General features: G+C 38.2%; 1 protein-coding gene and 1 long non-coding RNA gene across 2 annotated transcripts in view; both read left to right on the top strand.

Moving 5' to 3' along the window:
• The window catches only part of LOC107691322 (ephrin type-B receptor 2), a 170,916-nt gene extending 157,676 nt beyond the window's left edge, over positions 1 to 13,240 (top strand). The window contains exons 14-16 of the mRNA XM_016489871.1: positions 766 to 959; positions 6,545 to 6,700; positions 10,693 to 13,240. Of these exons, the coding sequence (XP_016345357.1) occupies positions 766 to 959; positions 6,545 to 6,700; positions 10,693 to 10,801 (459 nt within the window). The 3' untranslated portion in view covers positions 10,802 to 13,240. The remainder of the gene's footprint in view (positions 1 to 765; positions 960 to 6,544; positions 6,701 to 10,692) is intronic.
• A 6,436-nt stretch (positions 13,241 to 19,676) lies between these two features.
• The window catches only part of LOC107691334 (uncharacterized), a 6,681-nt gene continuing 4,524 nt past the window's right edge, over positions 19,677 to 21,833 (top strand). Inside the window, exons 1-2 of the long non-coding RNA XR_001634531.1 lie at positions 19,677 to 19,814; positions 21,125 to 21,203. This is a non-coding gene — a long non-coding RNA (uncharacterized LOC107691334). The remainder of the gene's footprint in view (positions 19,815 to 21,124; positions 21,204 to 21,833) is intronic.

Below are 21,833 nucleotides of genomic sequence, written 5' to 3'. Positions count from 1 at the left end.
AAAATCTAGCGTAGCGTTAGTTCTGGCAGGTCACGTTAGTCAAGCTCGCATCAGCTGACTCTCAGCTGATCCCCATCAACCTATGGGAATACGACACCTATCTAAGCATTCATATATAAGGTCCCACAGTAGTATCAACAGTTTTCGCATTGCTCAATAGCTAATTACCCTCCTCCATCCCCAACTCCTCCTCTGTCAGTCAGGATTCAGCCTTCTGATTCTCCTTTGAATCAGACTAATTCTAAAATGTGTACATAACATTTTTGAACTTTAACGATATCTGCATACATTTATGTTGGTTCTGTTCTGTTTACCCTGGGGGGTTATCGCTGCTCTCCCTGCTCTCATCCATACTAGGCTGCATGGATGCGCAGGGAGTTCTTGCCCAGAATGGAACCATACCGCCAATCCAAACTGTATGCTAATTGTCAATCATCTTTGACGATAGTGGTCCTGACAGAAATTAGATTATTTTATAATGTTACACATTTTGTTGCCCACAGACTAACACACACTATTTACAGATGTTATGTTGTCGAATAGTTTAAATAGTGTGGCTGGCATGTGACATGGTGCTGCTTATACAGGAATCCTGAGTTCAAATCTGGCTTGTCATTTCCCGAAGCCATCTCTCCCTCTTTCCTGCTATCGTTTGTCACCTGTCACTGAAACTTTTAATATACTTGGGATGCAACAAGCGTATCTTTCTCCGCCCCTTTTAATAACCATCTATAGACCCTCACAGATCTGTGTCTCCCTCTGCAGGTCATCAACGCCATTGAGCAAGACTACCGGCTGCCCCCTCCCATGGACTGCCCCAGTGCCCTCCATCAGCTCATGCTGGACTGCTGGCAGAAAGACCGCAACAACCGGCCCAAGTTCAGCCAGATTGTAAACAACCTGGACAAGATGATCCGTAACCCTAACAGCCTGAAGGCCATGACTCCACTCTCATCAGGGTGAGTTGGAAAACAGAGTGCAGTTTGCCTGGATGATCAGAGTCAGTGGATGTAAAACCTAGTAGACAACATTTTATGTGAAGGGTGTTGAAAAAGGTGGGAAACAGCTACGGCTGCAACAACTAATAGTTAATAACTATTAATAAGTATATCTAATCGACAACGAATTTGATTATCGATTGATCATGTTTGCACACATTCGTCAGTAACGTCACTTTACAGCAGTGAATAATGCAATTCTATTTCTAACAGTGGAGGATGCAGAGTGAGCTACTGTGGGGGAAAAAGCATGACTCAAGTTGTCCTAAACGCCATGAGTCATATTTAGTGTTCCAAACTAAAGCATATAGTTAAATTGCATGGCCTCCTGTAGTGGGAAATCACTCTCCGATAAAAGTTGATCTATTTCACATATTTACAAATGTTGGAGGGGACATACCTGTTTAAAAAGCTGTTGTTCAGCATTAGCTTATTAGCTTATTATTACATTGAAATTTTATGAATTAAATGCTTACATTTTTTGTAATCTGTCTCTAAGGGTGTATTCACATCTGGAAAGTCCGCTAGTTCACTTGCTTTGGTCCGGACCAAATACAATGTTGATTTTTTTTTTGTGTTTGGTGCGGTTTGCTTTCACACTGCCCTTTTTGCAAGTGAACCAGAAACTGTAAACAAAACCACACGTGTGCTTAAGGTCATTCATTCATTGGTTCATCCACTCAACTGTACCAGAGTTCGTTTGGAACCGGACCGAGACCACCTCTTCAGCTGGGTCTCGGTACGGTTGTTTGGTCCGCACCAGAGTGTGATTGCTGTATTCACACCTGCCCAAAGGATCTGCACCAAGGGGGGAAACGAACTTGAGTTCGATTCAATCGAACCAAACAAGACAGGTGTAAATACACCCTAAATGTTTGTATCTCAGGGGATGCATTGCCTTTTTAGGGGTATAAATCAAGATATAAAAAAAACATATAAAGTGCCTTGCGAAAGTATTCAAAACCATTCATTTTTTTCACGTTTTATGTTGCAGCCTTATGTTAAACTGCTTTAAATTACTTTTTTTTTCACATCAATCTGCACTCCATACACCATAATGGCAAAGCAAAAACAGAACTGTCACAACTTTGTAAATTTATAAAAAATAAAAAAACTGAAATAAGTACATTGCATAAGTATTCAAACCCTTAACTCAGTACTTAGCTGAAGCACCTTTACAGCCTCAAATATGTTTGTGTATGATGCGATAAGCTTTGCACATCATCAAATCTTTTTGTGTATGATGCGACAAGCTTTGCACATCAGCATTTGGCAATTATCTGCCATTCTTCACCTCACCTGTTCACCTCTCAAGCTCTGTCAGGTTGGATGGGGGCAGATGCACATTTTCAGGTTTCTCCAGAAATATTTGATTGGGTTCAAGCCCAGGCTCTGGCTGGGCCACTCAAGGACATTCACAGAGTTGTCTATAAGCCATTTTTGCTGTGTGCTTGGGGTCATTGTCCAGTTGGAAGGTGAGCCTTCTGCCCAGTCTGAGGTTCTGAATGCTCTGGACTGGTTCCCCTTCAGGAACTTGAGCTGTGTCGAAACGCTATGAGAACGCCTTCAGCGTGACCACGCTCTGAATCACGTATGTAATCAGTCCAATGGATGGGGGAGATGTCACGGGCGGGGTGACGTAGCGACCAGGAAGCTTAAAAGCACGTGTGGTGGATACAGCGGCAGCTTTCTGTCATTCAGCAAGCTCTCTGTGTGTGTGTCAGTTCTCTCTCTGTTTGTGAGTCTTATTTGGTGTTGTCTGTCCATTAAGCCATGCCTAAAGCTAAGGATAAGCACAAGGGCGAGAGCAGGCAGCATTATAGGCTGTGTGTTCCTCCCTGCCCGTGCTACATTACAGGTGGGGATACACACAGTCTGTGAGTCTGGTTGGGAGCGAAGCACGCAGAGTCAGCTCTCGAGGAAGCTGACTGCCTGCATTGCGAGCGTTTGCCCCTCCGTACGCTTCGCTCCTGGAGGGCTCTCTTTGAAAGAAAAGCTCAGAAAAAGCTCTTTCACAGACCTCCACGCCGGAGCCTGCCTTTCTTCCACAACCTTCACACCGAGGTGTCGAGGTTGTGGGTGAGACCCTTCTTGGCCCGTATCTTTAGTCCCGCCTCCAGTCATTATACCAACGTGGCGGGGCTGAATGATCAATGCTCGCGAGCTATCTGTCCCCCGACACGGCATCGTCCTTGAAGGCTCCGGCATTGCTCTCCAAGCCGCTGCAGACCACCTCAGCGCTGGTGGGCATGGGGTACACGGCAGCAGGTCAGGCTGGCGCTTGCTTGCACACCATGGCGGTGTTGCAGGCCTACCAAGCCGATCTGCTGAAAGAGCTGGATGAGGGCAAGGAGATTAAGTCTGAGGATATCACAGAGCACAGACGAACCACTGATCTGTCTCTACATGCCACCAAAGAGACCGCCCACGCCATTGGCAGGTCTATGGCAGCACTGGTGGCGGCGGAGAGACACCTGTGGTTGACCCTGTCCGATATGAAAGAGAAGGGCTCAGGGCTCAGGGCTCAGGGCTTGGTCTTTGCTCTAATATGCATTTTCAGCTGTTAGACCTTTTATTAAGACATGTGTGCCTTTCCAAATCATACCAATTTAATTGAATTTGCCACAGGTTAACTTCACTCAAAGTGTGGTAACATTTACAAGCAAAATTTTAGCTAAACTCCTGAGCTACATTTTGCTGTAACTGTCCCAGATAAGAGTATGAATACTTATGCAATGGAATCATTTAATTTAATCAATCTTTTATAAATTTGCAAAGATGTTAAAAACCTGTTATTTGCGTTGTCATTAGTGTAGATTGATGTGGAAAAAAACGTAATTTAAAGCAGTTTAGCATAAATCTACAACGTAGATAAAAAGTGGAAAAAATGAAGGGGTTTGAATACTTTCTCAAGGCACTGTATATATAGACTGTGATTTTGTGGCTTGTGTTTTAGAAAATCAAATCTTCCTGTAATCTTGACAAAACACATATCGTTGGAAAGGTCTGACAGTCAAGGTTCCATATTTGGTAACTGTTTTGTAATAGAAGTGATATTGTGACAGAAAATGATTGATTTGTGACAGAAAACTGCATAAAAAAAAATCAATAGAGTTTGGGTGTAACCCACTGGTTATTTTTGGTATAGTGCCCAAACAAAATCTCAAAGGAACCACAATTTTTGTGATATCAACTTAAAATGTGGAACATAACTTGGTTAGACACATGGCTTTGATTTTATAGCAATTTTAGAGTGCAACATATTTTATAAAATATTTATTTTATATAAAAAATGAGTATACTACATTATCTTTGCTGTAAACTTAAACTTTTATAACTTTATATACTTTTTTTTTTTTTTAAATGCTTTTACTTCGGCAATAATCTGCTATGTGTCTTCTTTAAAAAGAGACCAACCGTAGGTCTGTATTCCAAAGCGTTCACAACCATGTTGTAACAAGCATTGACAAACAAGTGTTCTGTTTTCAGTCAACGTATCCTGGGGGATAAAAACATTTATATCAAAAATAAGAGTCAAGTTTTGAAAAATATCATGAAATTGTATTATTAGAGTCCCAATAAGATGGAAAATAGCAATCAATTAATTTCTGATGTCTCTTTATGGTTTTGAACTTTTTAGTGTTAATTAATGGTAAAATTCAATTAAAGGTAAAATTTTGGTAAATTTTAACCCCTTTTGCACATAAAATTCAGTTACAAATAACCTACATAGATACATACACTACATTTGTTTTCATTGCTTTCAAATTGTACAATGTTTGGAGGACAACACTGGGCAGGATGTACAATAAAATGTTTTTTTTTTTTTTTAAATGAATTAATTTTTTTAGTTAAATTATTTTGGGATATTTTTCATCTGACAAATCAAATAAATAATCAACAGATGAAGTGATTATAAAAATAATCATTAGTTGCAGCCCTAGAAGCAATATTACGCTGCTTTCTCAGACACCTTATGACACCAGCCTGAGTGAAAAAAAAAATCCACAATGTAGATTATTATATAAATATTTCATCAAAATTATATGCGAGCTATGTTTGTTAATGCTTATTAGAGCCTCGTGCCAACATCAAATTCTGTTTTTTTTTTGTGCATGTCGTGTAGAGCGTTCCAAATCAGCCACTAGTGAGGTTTCATTTCACTTACGCTTCTACCTAGAAGGCTGTAGACAGCAAGGCAGCTCGCTTGGCTTTGAAACAGGGCGTGCATTTAACACTTTGACTCATCTGACATAATTTAACTCATGCAGAGTAGTGCGCAATAGCCATTACAATAAATCATATTTATGTAGAAAGTCACAGAGATGTTTAAACAAGTTTCTACAGTATTTAGTTTATGGAGACACATTGCCTTTTTGGAAAGCTGTATAGACACAGACGTGAAACTTTACACTATGGTATGCCGTGGCAGCATCAAGGGATCATAATGACGTTATGACAGTCTAACCGTTGTACATACATAATACTGTATTGTTTGGAGAGAAGTGCAGATCCATCCGTGTTACATGATATATGTGCGGCTACAAAAACTATTTTATTACTTGCTTTGAAGTTTCTTTTTTAAGATATTTAGTACTTAGATTAGTCTGACATCTTCACCATTACACTGAAGTGTATGTCTGTGTGCATGTGTCCTTTTGTGTGTGTGTTTCATATATTAGGGGGAATTTTCTGTGCCTGACCTTTTGCCAGACCCGACTCGCTTGCATCCTTCAAGGCATGTTTACAAAACCAAATGGAATATGACCTGAATAGAAATGTCTTTAAGCAGCCTTCTTCTAAACGACCTGTTATGATTTCAATCTTTGGTCAATGTTTTGGTTTTACTTCTGATACCTGTGGTGGGCTTTATTGATGCTGTGAAGTTTGTGAGTTATTTCTTTTGGCATTGAATTGCTACGTAAATAAAATCAACTAGGTTTTACTTTACATTACTAAAGGCTTTAGACAGTCGTAAACTTGAAACAATAGTAAATCTGGGAGACGAAGTAACAGTGGGCAAAACTCTCATCAGTTTCTTATGGACAAATGTAAAGTGGCCTAGTTTCTTCTGTCATCACGCTGATGGTTGAAAGGCTTGGGTTTTGCAAGCTTCTCACCAGCTCTTTTTGCCTGGAGGCTAATACTCTACAGTAGCGTTGCTAGAAAGTACTGTCATCTGGGGACATTAATTGCATTTTTTTGACGAATTAAGCAGGGCAGAGGATATTTTGCACTTAAATTCTTCCCGAAGTTTCTTTTTTTCCTCTCCAGAGATTGAATTATATTGACCCAAGAAATAATATAGCTCAATATTCACAAGTGTGTCACAACTGCCAAAAATATGCACAAGATTTAATTTTTTTTTTTTTTTTTTTTTTTTTTTTTGCATTGACTATAATATGCCAAATAAATGTGAGCCACCTGTACTTTAGGAATGTACCATGTATACTATGGGGGGATTGTAGTGTGTACTTGGTGGTTAAAAGCTATTTTTACTGCATACATTGTGACTCATCTGTCTCTCTTTCTCATTGCCCTTCCAGTGTGCATTTGCCCTTGCTTGACCGCAGTGTGCCCGACTTCTCTAGTTTCAACACTGTGGATGATTGGCTGGATGCTATTAAGATGGGCCAGTACAAAGACAACTTCGCCAATGGCAACTTCACCAGCTTCGACCTTGTTTCCCAGATGACCATGGAGTAAGTGCTATACCTATGAGTGAGAACAGTTTGGAAAACAGCCACGCTTTGATCACTGAGTCAGCAGAACCTCTAGGGGATCGTTGACTCTTAATAGCGCTGACTGTCAGTACCAAGATTTGCTCTATATTGCCCTAAGTTTCTTTGTCTATTTATTAGGGCTGCACGCTATGGTATAAAATATAATATTTTATATTAAATTATGCTACAGTTCAAAAGCTTGGGTCAGTAGGGGCCTTTTTTAATACTTTAATACTTTTATTCCACAAGGATGGATTAAATTGCTCAAAAAGACACAATGTTGCAAAAGATCTCAAATAAATGCTGTATTTTATTGATTTTCATTACAATTTTTTAAAATGTATCATGGTTTCCACAAAAATGTCAAGCCACAGAATTGTTTTCAACATTAACAATGCATAAATATTAGAGTGATTTCTGGATGATCATGTGACACTGAAGACTGAAGTAATGGCTACTGAATATTCAGCTTTGCCATCACAGGTATAAATGACATTTTTAAAACGTATTAAAATAGAAAAAAGTAGAAACCCTTAATTAATAAATGCTGTTAAATGTAGTTCATAACATCTAAATCATTAAATAGAGTTAAAGACTTGAACTTTATTGTAAAGTTTTACCATTTATTGAAAATGACAGCCTTTTGAGGTATAATGATAAATGCACAAGGCCATATCGCAATTTCAATTTCAATGTGATTGATTATGTAGCTGTACTATTCAGTAGGGCTGCCCTCGACTAAAGATTTTTCTGCTTCACTGTTAGTCGTTCATTTTAAGCATTAAAATGAGAAAAAAAGTCTAAATAGTTATCACAGTGTTGAATTTGTGGTGCAGATTCCTCATTGCTAAGGGGGAGAAAAAATAAATATTTTACAAATGTCATAAGAGCCTGCCAAATAGAGCATCATCACTTTGTACCTCGTCCTGTACATATCAGATGCACTTGTGAGGTCATCAGTAAAAGCCTGATGTAGTCCAACATTTAGTTTCAGTTTCAGTATTGATTGATAATGTAGTTGTACTATTCAGTAGGGTTGCCCTCGACTAAAGATTTTTCTGGTCGACTGTTAGTCATTCATTTTAAGCATTAATCGACTAATCACACGTTTATTAATAGATCATTTCAATCATAATAATGACCCTTTAATTGCTTACATAGCCTAATACATGCTCAAACACACGCATAAAGCTTGCCACAGCACACCAGCAAAAGTAATAATTATAAATGTGTAGGGAAAAACAGTAAGGAGGCTGCATTAACATTTTAATAAGTTATTGATAAACTAGTGTTCCCTTTCATGGGAACTTCGAACTGCGTCCTCTAGGGGTCGCTATGGGGAACGCCTCGTCGTGACCCGTGTCTGAAGCATACATTGAACCTAGAGGACGCAGTGTCTCGTTCCCTACTCAGGGAACCATGGTTACATAAGTAACCTGAGACGTTTTCTTTGTTTTACGCTTAAGAGATTAAGTCGGCGACACTGACTCGTCATCTCCGCAGTAGTGGATGTATGCATGTTTCATTCATCATAGTGGATGTATACATGTTTCATGACATAATCTGAGAATATTTGTTTTCCATTTGAATTGGTTCATTTGAAAGTAGAAATTTCACTCTCTAGAGATATATTTTTCATGTCTGTAAGGCAAGTATACACGGAAGACTGAGACGGCAGAAAGCGCATCCTGCTTGCTGTCATTATTTTGTTAACGTTAATGCAATGTTTTGTTGTTATTGTGAGTGCATACACATAAACATAGAGTCTTTACATATTCGAAGGATGTATTACTCTTATCTGTATGACCAAAAATGACGGAGTATTTTAAGAGCAAGTGAGCGCTCTGATGCCTCCATCTGTCCTGCAGTGAGCGCTATTCAGCTTCCACACTCCGCACAGACACTTGAATAGCTTACATTTTTCTAGGTTAACATTAGATTGAGGGCTTTCCATTTGAATTGGTTCATTTGAAAGTAGAAATTTCACTCTCTAGAGATATATTTTTCATGTCTGTAAGGCAAGTATACACGGAAGACTGAGACGGCAGAAAGCGCATCCTGCTTGCTGTCATTATTTTGTTAACGTTAATGCAATGTTTTGTTGTTATTGTGAGTGCATACACATAAACATAGAGTCTTTACATATTCGAAGGATGTATTACTCTTATCTGTATGACCAAAAATGACGGAGTATTTTAAGAGCAAGTGAGCGCTCTGATGCCTCCATCTGTCCTGCAGTGAGCGCTATTCAGCTTCCACACTCCGCACAGACACTTGAATAGCTTACATTTTTCTAGGTTAACATTAGATTGAGGGCCCATTTAAAGGGTTAGTTCACCCAAAAATGAAAATTAGCCTGTGTTTTACTCACCCTCGAGGCATCCTAGGTGTATATGACTTTCTTCTTTCAGACGAATCCAGTCGGAGTTATATTAAAAATTGTCCTGGCTATTCCAAGCGTTATTATTGCAGTCAGCGGGTGTTGCAGTTTAACAGTCCACATGTTGTCAAATAAAGCGCGTGCATCCATAATAAAACGTGCCTCACACGGCTCCGGGAGGTGAATAAAGGCCTCCTGTAGCGAATCCATGTTTTTTTGTAAGAAAAAAAATCCATATTTCAAACGTAATAAACACTTTTCTCTCACTTCCGGTATCTGTCATACGTGGAAGCCGTTCCAGCGGATGACGTAGGACGTCGGCGTTGCGTGATCAGTGACGAATGCGGAGAGAGAACAAAACAAAACACCGGTCACGAATTAGAAGTACAAACCGAGGATTTGTAAAGAAAAATGTTGGAGGATTTTGATATAACCCAAGAGGAGACTGGTTTTCCTTTGCTAAAGTAAGGAAACTTTGCTTCTTTTGCTCCTATAAACAAACTCGCGAGACTAGCATATCTCAGAGACATGCGCCGGAACAGCTTCCGCGTATGACAGATACCGGAAGTGAGAGAAAAGTGTTTATTATGTTTGAAATATGGATCTTGTTTTTACAAAAACACATGGATTCACTACAGAAGGCCTTTATTCACCCCCCGGAGCCGTGTGAGGCACATTTTATTTTGGATGCATGAGCTTTATTTGACGACTTGTGGACTGTTCAACTGCAACACCTGCTGACTGCAATGATAGAGCTTGGAATAGCCAGGACAATTTTTAATATAACTCCGACTGGATTCGTCTGAAAGAAGAAAGTCATATACACCTAGGATGCTTCGAGGGTGAGTAAAACACAGGCTAATTTTCATTTTTGGGTGAACTAACCCTTTAAAGTTGCTGCTACTAGCATATTTCAGATGATAAGCCGTATTTGAGGTCAATGAATGATATGCGAGTGTTTGGATGTCCTGCCCGATGTACTTCCACAAAGACCAGCCGTTAATGATCTGTCCGTCACGGACTGTGTGACCTCACCACTTCCTGTGGATTTTTTTTCTGCGACTAATAAAATTTGGTCAATTAAGCCTCTTCTCGTCGATCAATGGTTAATCGACTATTTGGGGGCAGCCCTACTATTCAGTCTCTTTATTATCCTCTGTCTTTTTTCAAAATAAATTATAGATTGCAGTCTGAAATTATCTCTCAATGATTAGACTGTATGGATTTAAATTCAAAAATAAATATTGGTATATTTTCTCATCTTTGTTGCTGACTGCCAGTCACAGTGGAAATGGGAACCACAGAAATGTATGCTTAGATTCTTCTCCTCTCCTCACCTCAGCTGTTACCTGACCAAACCAGACACACCATGAAAACAAAGGAAGTGTTGTTGTTTCAGAGACGCTTGGATTGTGCAACAAACAGAGGATGATAGGGATTTACCGGTTACTCAATCTTGAATTAACCTGCTCAGTTTACTTTGGCATCATGTGATGAAGCCAGTGAATAAAAATGTGTTACTACAGCTTTATGGTATTTGCTTCTGAGCGCTCATGTTTGAGCTTGCCTCTTTCTGTTCGTGTGTACGTAGGGACATTCTCAGGGTCGGAGTGACACTCGCGGGTCATCAGAAGAAGATCCTCAACAGCGTTCAGATGATGAGGGCCCAGATGAACCAGATCCAATCGGTAGAGGTTTGACCGCGCGTCCCGGTTAGACTGGGAGGAAGACAAGAGGAGGAGGCGGAGGGCCAACGTGAAGGGATGGGGGGCGGCCACTACAGACCCTAAGCCTGATTTTCCTTCTGGACCACCTAGGATATCCACCTGCCCCCTCCTCCAAAACACTCTCGTTCTCCATCTGTGTTATCTGAATTCCCCATTAACCCCCAGACACCCCAATGGGCTCGACTCGGGAAAGCTGCGTCTGGAAAATATGGTCACAACACCTGATCGTTTAGCTTTAGCTGCCACCAATCACAGGATGACCGATCAGTCTGCCAGCAATAGGCTCCGCCCCCTACTTCCCTTGACTTTTCCTCTTACTTTCCTTCCATTTTATTCATTTTTGTTTTGTTTTTTGTTTTCAGTCTTCATTTTTTAAAGAGTTTTTGTAAAGAATTTTTAAAGCTATGAAAACACAAGGAATCTATATAAAATATATAGATTGGTGTAAAATTGCAGACTGAATATGGTGGACTGAATCAAAAGGCTACCCTTTAAAAGGGCAATGAAGAAACAGGAGATTAAAAAAAAAAAAACACCACACAATACATGCTTCTGAGATTTTCTTTCTAATATTTTAGGAAAATATTGAATAGAAATACTGACTCTCTGCTCAATGGATACACGGGGGACAACCTGCGGGACCTTAATCCCTCTCCCCTCGCTGACAGCCGAGGGAAAAGTATGTGAACACCATGAAATGGGACTTGCTTTTGGCAGCCAATACTGCCTTGAAGAAAAATATGAGACTTTTTTGCAGTTTAAACTACATCAACACAAACAAACAGACAAACGGAGAAAAAAAGTCAAAATAGTTATCACAGTGTTGAATTTGTGGTGCAGATTCCTCATTGCTAGGGGGGAGAAAAAATAAATATTTTACAGATGTCATAAGAGCCTGCCAAATAGAGCATCATCCCTTTGTACCTAATCCTGTACATATCAGATGCACTTGTGAGGTCGTCAGTACAAGCCTGATGTAGTCCAACATTTAGTTTCAGTTTCAGTATTAGATGGATCTACATTGACATTTGATGGATTTTCTTTCGTGTGTGTGTGCGTATATGACTTGAGGGGGTCATCTTTTATATTCTTCCTCCTTTTTGTCATGGGCTAAGATGATTTAGCTTGAAAGACGGCATAAGCTATTCTCCCCCACAAATTTTTTATCATGTTCTTTCCTTGAACTGCTTAGAGAGAAGAACCCCGAGTGCATGTATGGTGTGGTCTTCACATCATCTACGCTCTTCTTTTATGTTTGGATCCCTGCCGTGTGTGTGTGTGTGTGTGTGTGTGTGTGTGTGTGTGCGTGTGCATGTGTGCATGGAATGGAGCACATGGAGCTACGGAGCAGGTGTGGTGCAAAACTATGATTTCACAGGAAGCTTGGATTTGATACACTTTGCAGATCACTGTGTTGATATGCTAATATTTTTGCCACCAAAACCATTTCTTAAAAAAAAAAAAAAAGATGTTTTATAATAAGGTGTTTAGGGGTTTTAATATCTGATAAAGTATGCAGTTAGAGGACATTTTCATAACAGAGAAGTGATTGTTCATTGTGAAGCATAGTTTTATATGAGAATATTGTTATTGTATGACATTTTTGAACTGGTTACATTCACCAATTGGGGCCAAGCTTAAATTTGGAGTTTCAAATTTGGACATTTAAACAAAAAATCACGAACAATATCAGCTGTAAATTAGTGTGTATAGGTTTGTTTTATTTTTACAGAAAATACATCCCACTGTTCTCCATGGTGTGGTACTTCCACGATGAGATCTTTCACCTCCATAGATGTAAGAACAATAATACTCTGTATAATAATATTCTAAAGCAGAAACTTCCCCCCTCAGAGAGGTTTGTCTCAAAACTGTGTTGGATTTTAGTGTACATATTATTTTTTTTATGTATTGTTGAAACGGAATGGAGAGTCGCTATTGTCGATGTTTATTTTGGGCCTTTTCGTTTTATACTAGGATTGGCTGAAAGATGAGAATCAGCCGTAGAGATGAATGGGCCGGAGGCATCTTCATCCATGCTGGAGTGTCTGTGTGTGAGCGAGTGTGTTTGTGTGTTTGCACGTGCAGGTATGTCCATGTACCAGCATTACGGTCACTGTGGTTAACAATATACTTCTTTCTCAGCTGACGAGGGGCTCGCTTTATTCCATAACCTCAGGGTTGACACGCATCTGTGTTAAAATCCATGCAGTACTGTGAGGTCAGTTCAGTGTAGGTAAGGTCCATTGGCTGAATCTCAGAGTGCTAATGAAGTTCTAATCAGATGGTGTTGACCGTTCTCTGTTCTTCCCATTACATAATGCTTCCATTAGAATGAAGATTCTGTCGTTCAGTGTTTGGACATGAAACACAACGTTCAGCAGACAGGCCATCCCAGGTGTGAACTATTGAAATACAGTGGGTACGGAAAGTATTCAGACCCCACTGTGAGCTGTAAGGTCTTATATAGACAGGTGTGTGGCTTTCCTAATCAAGTCCAATCAGTATAATCAAACACAGCTGGACTCAAATGAAGGTGTAGAACCATCTCAAGGATGATCAGAAGAAATGGACAGCACCTGAGTTAAATATATGAGTGTCACAGCAAAGGGTCTGAATACTTAGGACCATGTGATATTTCAGTTTTTCTTTTTTAATAAATCTGCAAAAATGTCAACGATTCTGTGTTTTTCTGTCAATAATTAAAAAAATTTACTTAAATGATTTTAGCAAATGGCTGCAATATAACAAAGAGTGAAAAATTGAAGGGGGTCTGAATACTTTCCGTACCCACTGTACATAGCGATAAAGGCTTGAGAAACGACCGTGTCTACTTTCCTCTGTGTCCAGAAAGATGGTAGGATTTTACTTTCCTTAGAGCTTGACATACTAAATGGCCCTTAAGTTTTAGCTCACAGCATTTCAGTCATTTTTTGGTAACTTTTTTATCACCAGCAGGGAGAAAGGAAATTAATCTGGGCTTTACACCTTGTCCTAACCAGCAACATGGAATTTGTCCGTCCACACTGAAAGCAAAAATTCAGCACAGCACAATCACAGCCAATGTTTAATATGCAGTTACATTATCATTCAAAAGTTTGAACGAGTCTCTCAAGCTCACCTCATCAAGGCTACATTTATTTGGTCAAAAATATTGACCATCTTCAGTTCACATTATCCTTCAGAAATCATTCTAATATGCTGATTTGTTACTAAAAAAATATATATTTTTTGAAAAAAAAAAAAGTTACAAAAACTGTACAGAAACAGTGTATTTTTGTGTAAAACATGATAGGTTTTTCTGGATTCTTTGATGAACAGAATGTTTACACAACATTTAGTCTTTAGTCACTTTTTATCAATTTAATGTGTGCTTGCTAAATAAAAGAAATAATTTTCTTAAAAAAAATAAATAAAAATAAATCTTGACCCCAAAATTTAGAATTATGGTGTATGTTGGTGAGGCTATCAAGCTGCAATAGAAATGAATATTAAGCAATTGACATTATGTTCTATCCCTTGCAGGGCATAAAATGATTGTAAAATAAAATAGTGTAAATATATTACAGTAAAATAACAGATAAGCAAAATAAATACATTTTCGTTATTTCTGTTTTGCAATTGACAAAATATTCTTTATGGACAAAAACAATGAATACATATAAAAATCATCCATTTCCATGGTATAAATGCCATATGTGACACCTCAGTCGCTTTCAGCAGCTGGTTGGGACAAGGAGCGAGTGAGAGAGGTGAGAGACCGATTGAGAGTGAGAAATGTTCTCGCATCATAAAACTTGAGCAATGATGGTGCCAGCAGCCACCTTTACCTGTCTGTCCAGCACATCCTCTCAATATTTAATGGCTTCTCAGTGTCACTGCTGCACTGTGAGACTAAGGTTCTGAATCCCTCGTCTTCCTCAGAATAACACTGCTTCTGCTTCACCCTCCTAGGACAATCACTGTCACTCAAAGCTCCAGCACACATTCCGGGATCCACACACACATTGCTGCTGTACGTCTGCAGAAGTTGAGACTCTCATGGCAGTAGCTCAGCAATATTTAGAGGTGCTGCCCACAAGTTACAGCGTGTTTTAAATCAGCCTAACAGCACAGGATTAACAGGGCTTTGAATGAAATCCAGTGCTGAAGGGATATCCTGTGTTCCTGATCCTCATCTTCTTTTCCTTCCAATGAAATGTGTCGTTTCATAAGTACAGTTTCACGGGCCTGCGCTATTTGCAAAAAGACGCTTTTCTTGCAGCTTGGCGCTGATGATCACATGAGTTTCTGGCACTTTGCAGTGAGAGATCAGAAGGAACATTAACGACCAATGAGCCTTTCTGTTTTAAGATATTGGTATGTTGAAAGATTATGACATGCTTGACGTTTGCCACGCATTTTCTTCAGCGAACCTGTATTTACATAGAAATATTTCATCACGGCGGTCTTATGTAATTCTATTTTTCCACTGCATCTTTAACCGCTCAAGTTTGTTTCTCGGTAGGGGACTAATTACTTCATACGTCTCCCTCTCTCATTTGTTGTTTCACAGAACACTACGTAGACCACAGACAAATGAGACGTGGCGTCGAGAGTGTGAAAGAATGTCATGCTGAGTGATTTAAGCACTTATTATTATTTTTTTCACATGGATTATCACCTTAAACGCATAGTTTCTACCACAACACAGCTCTTTTTTTTCATACGAAGTGCTGGGAACGATGGTATGTGGTCATTTTTTAATACTCAGCACCCTTTTGAAAATAGCCAAAAAGCTGCCGTTATGTGGACATGCGAACTGCAAATGTTCCTTCTGGCAAGCAAAAATGTGATCCCATGCACCATTTAAAGCTTTTTGTTGAAAGCTGGTGACTGCAAGCTGTGAACAGCATATGCTCGCAGCCACCGCCGGAGTGTAATACCAATGCAAAACCATTATTATGATGATTATGTGCGATTGTGAACGTAAATACAAGCTGGCTCTGGCTCACTCTCATTGGTCCATATTTCTGCCTGCATCCTCCAAATATGGTGGGAAGTTCTTGAATAGAAAATGGCTCCCCGTACAGAGCTGTAGTGCCTGTAGGGCCGCAGCACCCTCTGGTGTTAGGAAGGCAGTAGTGCATTCGTCCCCATGTCTCTCAGCCCTGCTTTTCATTACAGGGCGGCAGACCTCTCTCTCTCTCGCGCGTGAGCCGAAATGGAGCACTGCCCACCTGGACCACTGTGACGGAGATGGGAGGTCCTGTTTCACTGTATAAAATGTACATTTGACTGTAACCCTGTGAATGATGTAACAATTTCATTATTTGTAATATTGTTATTGGTTTATTTTCTAAAAATTGAAAAAAGCCCAACTTGGCTCTCCTCATTAAAACATGAAATGAGATACAACTGTTATACAGCGTTCTGTGGTTTGTGTGTGTGTGTGTGTTAGCCTCAAGTGTTTGTTTTCCTGATAGCACATTGTGCCAGTGCTGCCAAAGTCATGGGCTGAATTCCTAGGGAATGCATAATACTAAAAATCTATAGACTGAATTCAGTTGCTTCAGATAAAAGTGGCTACAAAATATTTAAAGAACTATTCAGGTTCAATACATTTTTGCTTTGTCAACAGTGTTTGTGGCCTAATGTTGTTTACCACTTGTCCCTTATTTTCTTTAAAGAAAAAAACCTATTCATTAAAAAAAGTTTGTAAAATGTCTATTTAATAAAAAAAAATGTAAAAAGTAAAATAATGAAAGTAAATTAAGGCTAAAATAAATTATTTTTCATCATAAACGATTGATCTGTTTTCACATGGACCAATAATATTTCTGTCATGTGACTGGCAAAATGTCTTTTATGGTATAATAATGATTACCACAAAAAAAAAAAAAAAAAAAAAAAAAAATATATATATATATATATACATTTCCACACATCCCTCTTTTTCCTTAAAAAAATATTGATTTAAAAAAAAAAGATTGTAAAATGACAGTTGACTTTGTTTTTTTGTTTTTTTTTCTACACTAACTAAAAATGTATAAGGATGCAATTAAAATGGTCCATGTGACATCAGTGGTCGATAATGGCTGAGGGCTGTCCCGGAAGAGAAGAAATCGTTGAATAAAGTAGTTATGTTTGTTTTTCTTTGCGCACAAAAATTATTCTCGTAGCTTTATAAAATTACACTTGAACCACTGATGTCACATGGATCATTTTAACGATGTCCTTACTACGTTTCTGTGCCTTGATCATGTTAGGATCCTTGCTGTCTATGGAGGGTCAGAGAGCTCTCGGATGTCATCAAAAATATCTTAATTTGTGTTCCGAAGATAAACGAAGGTCTTACGGGTTTGAAACGACATGAGAGTGAGTAATTAATGACATAATTTTTGGGTGAACTGTCTCTTTAAAATACTATTTTAATAGAATAGCTTCAAAAAAGGTAAAACAATGTGCATTTAACATGGTTTTAGTGTGGAAAAACATGCTTAGTTAAAAAAAAAAAAAAACCCATAAAAATTATTAAAACAGCTTTAATTATTCTTTTAAATGCATTATCTGGACTAATGTAAGCGCTTGTATAAAATAATTGCTTTTACATTTTCCAAAGACTGGTGTCATTCACTTGTGTCATAAGTGCCTCAACATCACCTCAATTTTTAAAAGAAAACAAGAGAGCTTAACTTACACCGTAAAGTGGTAAATAAAACAAATATTATTGTAGTACATTTTACAAGAAACACTTTCTGCTTTCAATTTCAACAATTTCATGTTTAATTCAAAGTCCTTGCTGTTTCTTTGTAATCGTTTGTGAAAATAGCGATTTCAGAGTGTGTACTGAACTTGGAATGTTACTTTAAATGTTTAAAGATCCTGTTGTTTTATTTCCCCACTCATTACAGTCTCGACCCAACTTGCTAAACTGAGGTAAAATTACCCTGAAGACAGGAGTAAATACCTTTTTAGAAACTTTACATTGAAGGCATTTACACGCCCCAAATCACTCCTCACAGGACCGGCCTTTATGCTGCATCAATTTGTGCTGATGTTCCTGTGGGGTGTTTGGGTTTGTCTGCGCTCCCCCTCCTGCTGTTCCCTCCGACCGGATCCCAGTGTCTCCTCACAGCTCGCCCCGCTTCGAAGGCCTCGTTAACGGGCCAATGTGTGAAAGCCCCACGACCTCTCGCTGACCTCGCAGAGACTGGCATGCGAAAAAAACGCAGCCCCTGTGAGGAGAAGTGGGAGTTCAGGAGTTCAGTGCGCAACCCGCTGGCAATCCAACAGTTCTTCTCATCTAATCCCGACAGCCTTTGCTTTCCCCCTCCTTTACGCCCTGTTAACCACTGCCACCACAGGCTCAGCGGGAACAGCACCAGCGCCAGACCCTCAACAGAACACGACCAAAAACCCGACGATCATCTTTCACTGGAAACGCACATGAAAGTGACCGGACTCGACGTGAAATGTCTAGATGAACAGAAACGCCCTTTGCTTTTTCGTTCGTGGTCGTGACGCCGATGGCGCTTGCTAACCGGAATAGTTTGCACTCACACATCATTGCTTTTGAATCGCATTGTTAAAAGATCACGCTGTGGTCATGCTAAAGAAATACGTTAACTACAAATCTATGTAAACAGTGGCCATGTGTGCCGCCCTGCGTCTCACTTATTTGAATGGCCGCTAATGTTCATTGTTCCACATGTGTGATCTGCAGATATTTAAAAGAGTATTAGGTCAATCAAAGTGCAATCAGTGAGCTTTCCAGGCTGTGGCGTGTGCAGCTAACTGAAACGTTGGGGTGATTTTGATGGCCACGTCATACTGCGAATATCCATCTATTACAAGTAAAAGCGGATGGTTTGTTCTGGCTTTGCTCTGCTCGTGTATATTTTAGTTGAATCATCCCACGCTGGGAAGACTTATTTCCACATCCCTAACATTTCTCATATTTGCACTCTGTCAGTACAGATATTATACAGTCAAATATTAGAAACGCCATTCAAATGAACCATTACAAGGAATCATTACAGTGTGAGCTGTTCAAAAAGACCACTTGAGCTCACGATGACAGCTTTTCACATCAGGAAAATATTACTCATTTAAAATCACGTTGTGTAAAAAATAAACAGATAGCCTTGATAGGAAAGTCTTACCCCTGATGTTACTTTAAGTTTTCATTTCATGCCATAAAAGTGATATTTCTATCTGTAAAAATGCTACAAAAATAATATGAGGTGAATTCACATCTAAAGCGATAGAGATTTGACTAAATAGGCTATATACAGAGAGAATGATGATTTCAGAATTTGTAACTACAAATTTCTGTTTTTCTTAAGCATATTTGTTGTCTTAAAATATACATATTCTTAAAATGTTCCTTGGCAATGTTTCAAGAACAAACCTTACTAAAGTCTTTATCTCATTTCAAATTGGAATCTCAGTTACATTGATCTTTGTTTTAAGGATTATGATTAGTAGAAATGTGTCAAAAGTATTTTTTACTGTTACATGCACTGGAATGTTATTTTGAAAATAATATTTCATGATTCCATGACATTTCGTATTCTGTAATTATTTCTTAAAAATTCAGCTAGTATAAATTAATAGTATGTTCTATGTTTACTGTATATCTTACTCTCCTTTGATGTTTATATAAATGATAAATGATGTTTCCTGTGATCTTACTCTCCTTTTCTTAATAACATTTCAACTTTGCAATTATGTTTTGAAAAAGACTTATGAGCCCGTTTTAAACAGGTCACTTTCACAGTTCTTCATCATTAGGACAGTTATGACATGAACACTGGTCAGGTGTGGACGCTTTTTGCCAGATTGCTGTCTAAGTGTAGATTCCGACTGCAGGAGACGGTGTGTGAGAGCAGCTGCTTACATATGGAGACCTGAGCCGAAATTCACCAGTACTCGGAATGTTTACTTGGAGTGCGCTTGGATTTATCTGGGGACATTTGCCTGAAATGAAACTCATTTATATAAGGTAAATTCATGAGGTAAGTTTATTATTATTTTTGTTTTACCTCCCTTGCATTTTTTTTTTTTTTTTTTGGTGTCACGATGTACAATTTATCCAACATGTACAGTGTATAATTTTTTTAAATCACACAGTTTGTTCTTGTACAAATTCTCAGAAATATTTTTCTTGTTTTTTTTTCTGTAAATAGATATCATTATATTATTAAATATGTATTATTTTGATTATTATTTTGATTATTTGTTGTTGTTGTGTGTACAGTGACTTTTGAAAAGCCACTATATAAATTAATGACGATGTTCATGGTGATGATTATCATTATAAAAATAATACAAAAATGATGGAAAGAGCTAGAAATGTTATGTTAGAATTGCTTAACATATAAATAATAACTAATACAAAGGCAGTATGTGAAGATATTATTTAAATATTTTTAGAATTAGATTTTTTTTTTCAACTTTGTATAAATGCATGCGAATGTGGAAAAATAAGAGTGTTTTTACCGTGGTCATTAAATATTGCAGTGCTTGCATTAAAAAATGTTAACAAGAATATTCTAGGCCTGCCTTTTTGCCATTAGCAGAAAGAAAATAGCTTTGCAAAAAGGTTTCCCAGTCATGATATAATTCAATGTAATATGTATGCATGTAATAATACACTACAGTAGAACACAGTCATTATTTATGTAATATAACATTCAAAGCATAAATTATTCACAATATGTTCATTTTTGAATAGTCAGTTTAAGTGAATTACTGAGCAGTTGGATGTATTTCCATAATAATTTTAGGCAAAAACCAATTCCAACCAACTACCAGATCTGTAAATGGTCAGTTCTCATTTCAGTAGCAGTAGTCATCAACAGAAGCAGTAAATGCTCTTCAGGCTTTATGTGGAACAGAGCCACAGGGAATGTATTTGTTTCCATTTCACTGTACATCATGGACAGAATTAGGATACACACAGGCGCAAATTAAGACGTATTTAAAGAGGTCTGCCGTTTGCTGTTTCCAAGCACATTCAATTTGAGAGCCAATGTTTTTAAACACTTAAATCCTGAAAGATCTTTGATGGTGCTCTGAGATAGATGATCTGGAGCTCCTCCACCCCACAATTACCAGAGATCATTGCCACATCTCTAACTTTAACCAAAGACCTGAGCCTTTTGAAGGTCTGTGGAGGAACTTAATGCAAAACAGAGATCCGAATGCTTTGCAGATTTGTCCCAGACACACACAATTTGCCAGCCAGAGAGAAAAGGGAGGCAGAGAGATACATACTGTGATGATGTTCAACTGAATTATCTTTTTTTCTAGAAATGGAGAGGAATGGAAACTATACTATGAGAATGAAAATATGCCAGTGTTCAGCACATGTGAAACATTAAAAAATAAGGTAAGGGACTTATTAAAGCACTGTAAAAAGGATGGAAATATGTCTATTGGTATTAAAGAAAACAGAAAGTGACTTGCAGTGTGATTTGTGTATTACATATTAAGACTCATATCATATATATGCACACACACACACATTTTGGATGCGATTAATCGCGATTAATCATTTGACAGCACTACATAAATACATCTAAGCTAAATTGTTCTAAAACTGAAATTTTATTAACTGGCACTCCATCTAATATTAATAAGTGCCGTAATTTTAAACTTACAGTTGACAATACCCAGTTGACTTTTGATGCTCAGCTGACTTTTAATTCTCGCATTAGACCCTTTCTTTCTAGGCCTGATGCTGAGAGGCTTATTCATGCCTTCATTACATCAAGGCTCAATTATTGTAATTCTCTTCAAATGCAAATTTTAGCTCAGTGTCTGCAAGTCAACAACATTAGATTTTATGCTAGAAATGAGGGGCCGCTAGGGAATGCTAGGGGGTCCGGGGAAAACTTTAGAGGAACAACAACAACAGAAACAAAAAAAACATGTAAAACTATTTTTAAAGAAATGTAAAAAAACATATTTATAAATATATTAATAAATGTTTAAAATTAGATTAATTAAATAAATTAAA

Source organism: Sinocyclocheilus anshuiensis, unplaced genomic scaffold (assembly GCF_001515605.1).
Source record: "Sinocyclocheilus anshuiensis isolate Anshui unplaced genomic scaffold, SAMN03320099.WGS_v1.1 scaffold1154, whole genome shotgun sequence".
In the NCBI taxonomy this organism is placed as follows: Eukaryota; Metazoa; Chordata; class Actinopteri; order Cypriniformes; family Cyprinidae; genus Sinocyclocheilus; species Sinocyclocheilus anshuiensis.
The sequence above is the reverse complement of the archived record's forward strand: the minus strand, read 5'-3'. Positions and strand labels throughout refer to the sequence as shown.